This window comes from Carassius auratus, unplaced genomic scaffold, assembly GCF_003368295.1.
Source record: "Carassius auratus strain Wakin unplaced genomic scaffold, ASM336829v1 scaf_tig00028482, whole genome shotgun sequence".
Taxonomy (NCBI): domain Eukaryota; kingdom Metazoa; phylum Chordata; class Actinopteri; order Cypriniformes; family Cyprinidae; genus Carassius; species Carassius auratus.
In genome coordinates, this window is record NW_020525692.1 from 44,162 (window position 1) to 54,031 (window position 9,870).

At 38.3% G+C, this 9,870-nt stretch overlaps 1 protein-coding gene across 1 annotated transcript; it reads left to right on the top strand.

Annotated features, from left to right (window-relative positions):
- The first annotated feature begins 1,032 nt into the window (after positions 1–1,032).
- On the top strand, positions 1,033–7,939 carry LOC113079524 (kelch repeat and BTB domain-containing protein 8-like). The gene is given in 5 exon segments (XM_026251757.1): positions 1,033–1,080; positions 2,029–2,236; positions 3,014–3,137; positions 3,139–4,132; positions 4,973–7,939. Coding segments are annotated over 5 exon segments (1,806 nt in total). The 5' UTR covers positions 1,033–1,064; the 3' UTR covers positions 5,437–7,939.
- The last annotated feature ends 1,931 nt before the right edge of the window (positions 7,940–9,870 follow it).

Sequence of the window (9,870 nt, forward strand, 5' to 3'; positions counted from 1 at the left end):
ATATATATATATATATATATATATATATATATATATATATATATATATATATATATAATTTGTTTACGTCCATGTGATCATTAACCAACATCAGCATAACACTGTTATATTTTAATTTTATATTAAATAATTTAAATATTAACCTACACTTGTCTAAAACTGCACTCTGGCATGACAGCTACAGAAATCAAAGTAACTAAAGAAAAACATTACAATTTGTTTTAAACTAATGCCTATTTTGTCCTGGCTGATCTGGAATAAGGTTCCCAAACTCCACTGATTACTCCTAACATTTCTTTACTCTCTGGGAGTTTTTCCTGGCCATTGTGACATTGTGTTTGCTCACAGGGGGGTCTGAGCCTCAAATTATGTAAAGCTGCTTAACAACAATTACTATTGTTAAAAGTACTATACAAATTAATCTTAAGTGAACTGAAAAGAAAAGAAAGAGAGGGAGCTGTGTTAACTCTTTTTACCAAGCTAGTTTTTACCTTTAAGCTATGCATGTGGTAGCACTTGATGTCTGTAGAATTTCAGCTAGAGCAGAAGATACAAAAAATGTGAAGAAAGATAAGAGAAAATTGATTTGTCACCTGTTATTATTCATATATATGAAGCAGACACGTTCAAACCAGTATGCAGAGATCAGAACACACTTTTTTTTTCAAGTTTAGTCCCTCTAATCCTGAATATTTGTTTACGTTCTAGCTGTTAATAGTTACCTGTATAAATTTAACTCCCTAAACACTGGAAACACTGGTTTATCTTCATATATATATATATATATATATATATATATATATATATATATATATATATATATATATATATATATATATATATATATATATATCAGTTATTCATATCACAAACACAAGCACGGACGTTCCTGATGGAATGTAAATTAACTTGATATTGTTTTGAAGTATTTGGCAAAAACAGACGGGCTCGGAATCCTATTGGCTGTCACGAGCGTTCGGCGACGCTGATTGGCTGCTGCCTGTTTCCGGGGCTCTGTTCCATTAGTGACGTTTTCCCAGTCGCCGTGCGACAGATTGGGGAGAATGGCTGCCAGTGGAGGTTAGAGCTTCTCTTCAAAATCCAAACTTATTTTCAAAAGTTTTCTACTATGTTTACGCGTTATTAATCTCTGGTTGTATTTAGTTTTGACGGAACGAGTTAGAGTTAAACGGTTTGTTCGAATTTACAGCGAACTCCGGTGGTTGTTTGGATATACGTTAGGCAGAAAAGTACGGAGAGGTAGCGGCTAGCGAGACTAGCTCAGCGAGTGACTGTGTAAACAATAGCCTATTAGCTCGCTGGTTTACGATACAGTCATTCACCTGCGTTATCCCTCGTGTAACTCTACACTTTCGTCATATTTAATGCGTTGTCACGGTTTATTTAGTGCTATGAAAGGGCTTTTAGTCTGGATTTGAATGGCTCGACACTGGACTAGCCTGATGTTGTGCTAACCGGTAAAACAGCACCTGGATTAGCACAACTAATAAATTAAGCACCGAAACTCGATTGCTCGTAGTAACTAAACGCATTTATTCTGTCAGATTACCAGGAGTGTTAAATGTCTAAGGTCGTCGAAAGCAATATTAGTTCATTGCTCACTTCTCTTGACAAGTTTTACAGTAATGTCGTGGGGGCTGTGGTTGGTTGGTTAATGGATAACATGTTTTGTCAGATTTTTTTTTTTTGTTCTGAAAAAGCTCTTAAAGAATATTAGCATGTAAACAAGGATGTCACTGACTTTGCACAGAGCCTGTGGGTTTGAGACATCTGTTGAATGAGATCTTAACCATGTTTTCCCCTAAGTTTTATTTTTGTGTTGAAAATCAAATGTAGTTCTAAAAAAATAAAGAGATAATACATTGTAATATGGGAACTGAGCATTTTTACATGTCAGTTTATAAGCTAGAAACTAAAACTGACTGCAAAAGATTCATACTTGTAACTTGTCATGTTTATTGTCACTGTAAAACCTGGAATCAGCTGACTAACTCTTTTGTCTTGTAGACGTAGGAAAGCTGTTACAAGTACAGAATGGGACTCCAGCAAGCACAAGCTACAACGGGGTAGATGCCCTTCATGCCTGTAACATCCTCCAGCAGCTTAAAGCCTTGTACGACGAAGCTCAGCTGACTGACATTGTCGTGGAAGTGGACCATGGCAAAACATTCTCTTGTCACAGAAACGTCCTCGCTGCCATCAGTCCTTACTTCAGGTGGCTCCTCCACACATCAATGCTTTAAAACTTTAAATATAAACCAATTTTCGTACCATTTGTTGAGAAACTGTGAAGTGATAAAAGCTAAGATTGAAACACAGAACCTTCATTTACTGAAAAGACTTTTAAAAACTTTAAAGGCATGTTCCTGGTTCCAAACACGATCAGCTCTATCGGTAGCATTTGTCCCTGAGTAAAAATTAAAAAAAAAAGTTTACAGTAAGCTAACGTAAGTATACAGTGCAGGCAATAAACATTAAAATATGTTCTCTTTCAAAAATATAGCACTTGACGATGTGATTACATTATTGTAGACAATGATTTTGTTGATGTCAGACTTTAAGCTTTGATGTCATGGACATGTAAACTTGTTAACTCTGGCGTGCTAAATAAAGTATTGACACCTCAGAAAGAAATTTGCATTTGCAAAGGCTAAACAAGTTTTCACCCCCTGGAGCATTGACCTGCTGGTTTGCATCCATATTAACTGTTTAAAAAGCTTCTGTAGGAGTTGACTTTTCTTCTTTAAATATAATTGATCTTGTCTTGAACCAGGAACACTGCTATGACAAACTACACATTAAATGTAAAATAAAAAAAGCTTTGGAGTGCCACTTATTTAGACTTGAACATGCTTAAGTACTGGAAATGGAATCGCTTATTGTAAAAAAAATTATTTCCATAGACGCTCCCTTTCCTCCGGTAAAATATAGTCAGTCGACAACACTGTGTTTTTGTTCTCATGGTAATAGTGTTTGTTTTATCTTTTGTCAGATCCATGTTCACAAGTGGCCTTACAGAGAGCAGTCAGCGGGAGGTGCGGATTGTTGGCGTGGAGTCTGAGTCCATGCATTTGGTTCTGGACTACGCTTACACCTCGCGTGTCACTCTAACCGAGGTCTAACGTGCAGGCACTGTTCACCGCCGCCAGTATCTTCCAGATCCCAGCCCTCCAAGACCAATGTGCTCAGTTTATGATCAGTCGTTTGGACCCTCAGAACTGCATCGGAGTCTTCATGTTCGCAGATGCTTACGGCCACCAGGAGTTGCGGGAGCGCTCGCAGGATTACATCCGCAAGAAGTTCTTGTGCGTGATGGGAGAGCAGGAGTTCCTTCATCTGACCAAAGAACAGCTGGTCAGCATTCTCAACAGCGATGATCTGAACGTGGAAAAAGAGGAGCATGTGTACGAAAGCATCGTGCACTGGTTGGAGTATGACTGCTCACGTCGGGAGGCAGATTTACCTGAGGTTTTTGCCAAATGCATCCGCTTGCCCCTGCTGGACGAGGCCTTTCTGAGCCGTATACCCCCAGCCTTCGCCCTGGCCTTGTCCAGGGATCCCTCGGATAAGGGTCAGCTCAACGGCACCAATGGCTGTTCGCAGCGGCTGGGTATGACTGCATCCGAGATGGTCATCTGCTTTGACGCGGCTCACAAGCACTCAGGGAAGAAGCAGACTGTGCCTTGCCTGGACATTGTTGCCGGGAAGGTGTACAAGCTTTGCAAGCCACCCAATGACCTCAGAGAGGTTGGCATTTTGGTCTCTTCAGAGAATGACATCTTCATCGCTGGAGGCTATCGGCCGAGCAATAGTGAGGTGTGCATTGACCATCGTGCAGAGAGTGACTTCTGGCAGTACGAGCATGCTGGCAACAGGTGGCTCCCGCGATCACCCATGCTGCGGGCGCGCATCGGCTGCAGGCTAGTGCACTGCTGCGGGAAACTCTACGCTATGGGTGGTCGAGTGTATGAAGGGGACGGACGAAATGCTTTGAAATCTGTGGAGTGCTATGATGCCAGAGACAACTGCTGGACAGCGGTCAGTCCCATGCCGGTGGCCATGGAGTTCCACAGCACAGTAGAGTATAAGGACCGCATCTATGTGCTGCAAGGTGAGTGGGGTTATTGCAGAGTCACACGGAATCAGGGTCATCAAAGTGTGCAAACACATATATCCTTGTAATTCATTGGCCTGTCATGTCTTTTTTGCTCTACTTGGATAAAAAGGTCAGGTTGGGTTCACCTTTCTCCGCAAGATCAGCAATAACTGAGAGCACAAAACAGCTAGACTAGTATTTCATAATGGACTGAAATTTTAGCCGCTGAATATTTTCAACAGACAATGCCATAGAAATTGAAATAAAGACTGCTTAAAGTCTTAAATAAAAGATGTAAAAATATTAAGGTTTATTTATTACACTTTTTGGTGTGACAGGGCTTTTATATTTGTAATATATAGAACTTCTTATTGTAAAAACTATCAAGCCCTACTTATATTTAAAAAGTAATTTGAAAGTAACGTAACACGTTACTTTCCATAAAAAGTAACTAAGTAATGTAATTAGTTACTTTTTTGAGAGTAATGCAATATTGTAATGTATTACATTTAAAAGTAACTTTCCCCAAAACGGATAATGAGTAACTGGAAAGAAAATAAATCTTAAAAACTAACAAAAATGTAAAATACTAATATTTATAAAATTAATATATCTCTCTCAATAAAAATGATAATTATTGAAAATTTAACTAAGATTAAAATGAAAGCAAAAAATATAACAATAAAAAGGTAATTCAAAATATTAATAATAAAAAATAAAACTTTTCAACCAAGTAGTTTAATTTTGGTGCTACGTAATATAAATGACTAATTTGTGATATCAATTACATATTTAGCAATTTTGGCCATCCATTTGGATATTGATCATTCTTTTTTTTTTATGACGTTTTCCCAGGAGAATACTTCTTCTGTTTTGACCCACGCAAAGACTACTGGGGGCATTTACCATCCATGAAAGTTCCCCGTACTCAAGGCTTGGCCGCCCTGTACAAAAACTGCATCTACTACATAGCAGGCATCTGCAGAAACCACCAGCGCACGTTTACGGTGGAGGTGTACGACATCGAGCAAAACACCTGGTGCCGTAAAAGAGACCTCCCCTTCGAGCAAGCGACCAGCCCCTACATCAAGGTGCTTCTGCTTCAGGGCAGATTGCATCTGTTTGTTCGTGCTACGCAAGTCATGGTAGAAGAACACGTGTTTCGTACCAGCCGTAAGAATTCTCTCTACCAGTACGACGATGAAACTGACCAATGGACAAAGGTCTACGAGACGCCGGACCGCCTCTGGGACCTCGGCCGCCATTTCGAGTGTGTGGTGGCCAAACTATACCCTCAGTGTCTTCAGAAAGTGCTGTGAGCGTCGAGGATGTGCTGTTTGAGACAGCTGATCAATATTTTTGGAGAAGAGGGATGATGGTACTGCTCAATACATGGTGCTGTTTGTGTCCCCAACACCAGAACTGCAGGGGAAGTCTTAAAGCGTTAAAGGTTTCAATCAATAAACTCGAGGGTGCTGTTTGAAAAAGGAAAAAGTATTTTATGTTAGACAATGGTGCACAAAGAACCCACGCAATCGCTTGTTTTACAGTTAGAAAAGTGAATCATAAGTGCAATTATCTTTTTTTTTTTTTTTTTTTTTTTGCAGATGTTGAGTGTTTCTGCTCCTTTATATCTAGTTTTTGTTGCTGTTTTGGCTTGGGTTGTTGGCATGCATCGTTGGCGAACATGAGCAGTTGATGTCCTTAAGGACAAGCAGTATGTCAACAGTTGAGAAAAAAAAAAAAAAAACTAGCTGTAAAAAATAAATGTGTAAAGCTATAAATATTCATACGGGTATGATGAGCATTTTTGCTCACTGTTAGTGTGAATACTGAGTTTTTTTTATTGTAATTTCTTTCAGGTTTTCAGCTGAATAAGTTGACTTTGTGGTTTGCTTAAGCATTTAGTTAGAGAATTTTGATTATTAATGGAAAGCAATTTGTATGCCAAGATGTACATGTACGTGGCTCTTTTTTTCTTTTCCCTTTTAAGTCAACTTGTGTGCTAAAACATCACCGCAGTTTTGAATTTTCATTTGGATCTATATCTTTGCAATTTCGGATCACCAGCCAGATCTTTAGTGAGGTTACAAGATTTTACTCAGCCTCCATATTGGAGAAGGAAAAAAGGATACCAGCTTTATGTGTAGCTGCAATCAAAAGTGCGCAGTTTGTTGACAGCCAAACACAGCTCAGATCAGGAGAGAACATTGATAGGGTTGGAGAAGAGGTGGCCAAAATGTGGATGCTCACATTCCACTGTCATTTACTGACTCCTCGTATCTGAAACCTAAAGGTGCAGAAGATAGATGCCTCCAAAATGCCAAAACATGTTCAAGGAGTCTTAGCCTGCACCCCATGGCAGCAATAACAGGTGTTCTGTCAGATAAAGTGCATTAGAAACTTAAGCGATGATGTTTTCGTAAATAATTCCAGAAAAATGGAATGGAGCCTTTGTTTTGCCATCGTGGGTTGGTTAACGTTCAATGAGATGTGTTTCTATCCAGGGATGTTACAGTGCCTGTTCACATGAAAAGCCCAGGCATCAGTGATGGAGTGAGAAAAGCCACTATAAAGTCTTACAGTTCAGTTTGCTTTGACTTTAGGATAGGTCTGTTTCGCAAATGAATCCAGTCCTCCTATATTAGTTTTTTCCCTGTAAAATGAACACTTTCTTTCTTTGTTCCCTCCATCCCCTCATCTTCCAGTCTCAAACTACAGAGAAGAAGAATTGTTTTTGGTGCTGCTTTTTTGACAATCTTGTACAGAATGTACAGCGATTTTTACAGCCATTTGTCATTGCTCGACACTTCCAAAAGATGTATGATGTATGATTATAAGTTATTGTCTGTCGACATTTGTGTTGTTTTTTCCAGCCTCATGTTTATTTCGTCACGCAGGTTCCTGATTTTGCACTACATTATTTCCTCCCTTGAGAGCTTCTCAGAATACAGCGCTCTGTTTTCAGAGACTGGGGACGTGGTGAACGGCATCTTTAAATAGGACAGCTGATGTGCTCTCATGTCGGGCTCTGTGGCGCCTGCGAGGCCCAGCTTCATCTGGGGTTTTGGTGAAGGGAGAGGGATGAGAGATTGCATTGGCTTTGGTGCAGCTGCCGCACGTGTCACATACTTGCATACGCTCAGTAGCACGGGAACCAGAAATGGACACTTCTCAGGATTATTGTTGATACACAGTACTGTATTTAAACGGTTTGTTGTACGTGTAATATACTGTACCATATGTTTGCTGTACTTGCACAGTTTTTTTTTTTTTTTTTTGAAAATAGATTTTTTTGGTCCTTTTAGCTGGGTGTGTTTTTTTCTTTTTCTTTTAATTGTAATATTTACTCTTAGGTTTTTTTAGATTATAATTTTGCTCTGTTAAAAAGTTGTGAATCACAAAACACGGACATTAACAAGCATTTTTTTTGTCTGTGTTTCTTTGTGATTGCGTCAGTCTTAAAGAACACAAAGCATTACAGAAAATAAGTTATGGCAGTGCTACTTTCCAAAACACCAGATGTTAAATAAAAGCTTGGAAAGAGTTTCTAAATGATACTTTAGTGTTGTTGGCTGCTGCCGGTGTGAATGCTTTACAGCCAGTTCTTCCATTTGTCACAGCTTGCAGTTAATTTATCCACAGAAATTTAAACAGTGTTTTCTTTTCCTTTTGCATTACTGCTTTATATTTTGTTCATTTTTATGTATTTGGTTTGCTTGTATGTCTGGTGTGAGAGTTTGGTAAACATTCATTGATCTCTACTGTGAAATTCACCTTGCACATAATTTGAAAAATAAAACAATAAAAAGTAAATGAGCAGTGCTGGTATTTTTGCAATGAGTAAGGACTGATATAGGAAGGTGAAAAGGTTTTTTTTATATTTTTATTTTTTTTGTATTGTAACAGCTTTTTTACCCCACCCCACAATATTACATTTTTAAAAGTTTAAATATTACATGCAATCTTTTGACTGAGGTTTAAAAAATATGTAACAATGAATATGGTAAAATAATGATAAAAAAAATAGCGATGTTGCTTTTCATTGTCGCAAAGTCATTTTTGTTATATATATAACAATGCCACTGAGAAAAAGTTATATCTCATCTCCAACTGCTTGCACTACTATAACATAATAAAATATATGGTCTTAGATACTTCTTTTATTATTATTTATGGCCCTGCTTGGATGTCCTGGCTGATAAACACCTTATTTTTTGGGCACTAGCAAATTCATTGTATTGTTTCAGCAAACACCCTTTAAAATGTTTCAGTCATATGTAGAAAGAAGCTATGAAGGTAAAGTAAGGAGAATACTTTTTTAGTGATCTAGACAGCTAGTTTTCTTTTAATATAAAATCAAAATTTTTAAAGAATGGCTGTTGTCGCTGCTTTTCTCTTTATGAAGTGGTTATGTCTCATAAATCAGACCGAGCTTACAATCATGTCGATCTGACTGGTCGTATCTGCTTTCATCTCACTTGGCTTCACTTGAATTGACCATCTACTTTAAAGAGTTTCTCCCTCATGCTGGGGTATGTGCAATTGAATTATTCAACAGAAAGCTATTTATCATCAAATTAGGAGAACTGAATATTCATTTGCTCCAAAATTGTGACAAATGAGATAATTAACTTGTCAACTTATCTAACAGACTTCTGCTCTCAAATCTAAAAAGAAAAAGTGTTCAGAATTCATTTCAAGACACAGTCACTGACAAACATATTACATATCTAATATAGCCCACCATATGAACGGGTTCCTAAGTGTCTGTTATGCTAGTAGCATGCAGGAAGAACATATTTAAAAAAAAAAAAAAAAGACAGATAGCGAGAAAAGGAGTGTGAGACCCAGTATTCCCATGTGTAATAGCAAAGGCAGAGGGCTTCATCATACTGCCCTTGGCTTCACTTTCCCCAATGTCACCCTATTTGCAGTGGAAGAAAGACAGCAGGAATACATCAGACACGCTTCCACCGCTTCTCCACCACACACACAAAACAAATGCTCCCAGCTGGAGCTCCATCATAAGCTCACCTGAGCAGCTTTGACTTTGGCAGTCGGGCTGTTGGAAAATGTAATGGAAGAGAGACCCCTGATTCCGCAGGAGAGCCCACCTCACTGAAACGAGACAAAATGCACAACTGCTATTTCTTTTGTTTAGAAAGCAATGACATAAAAACCAGATCCATTACGGTGGAGACAATCAGAATGCCTGCAGCTCATGTAGAATGAAGGTTCATTTTCATGCTTGTATTTTTCATCCCGTTTTTTCCTTCGAGCTTGTAAGAAACGTATTCATGTCTGGTGCTTATTCACGAGGACGTGCGGTTTCCTATGTAATTTATAACCTAAACACAATCGCAAAAGCTTTTCAAGGTTGTAGGCCTAAGCATTTGCAATGAAGGATAATCATGCCGTCGTCAGCTGGTAACTGTAATCTTTGAAAATGATCCATGTTTCGAAAACGTGTAATCTTCCTTATGTTTATGAGAGATGCAGAATTATGAGAGGTTGTATATTTTGTAAGCCTGGAAAGATGCGCATGTAATAATCACTTTTGTGTGGAAGTGTCTGTTGATTGATGTTTTCTATTGTTCCTTCGGTGTGACATTGTAAGGTAGATGAAATATGATTCATTTTCTTTCCTAGGGGTGAAACAAGAATCCAAAATGTTTTGATTACTGTATAGTTTTTTTTTTAAGTCTACAATAAATGTATTTTCCAATTAATTTCCAAAACTGTCTTCAAAA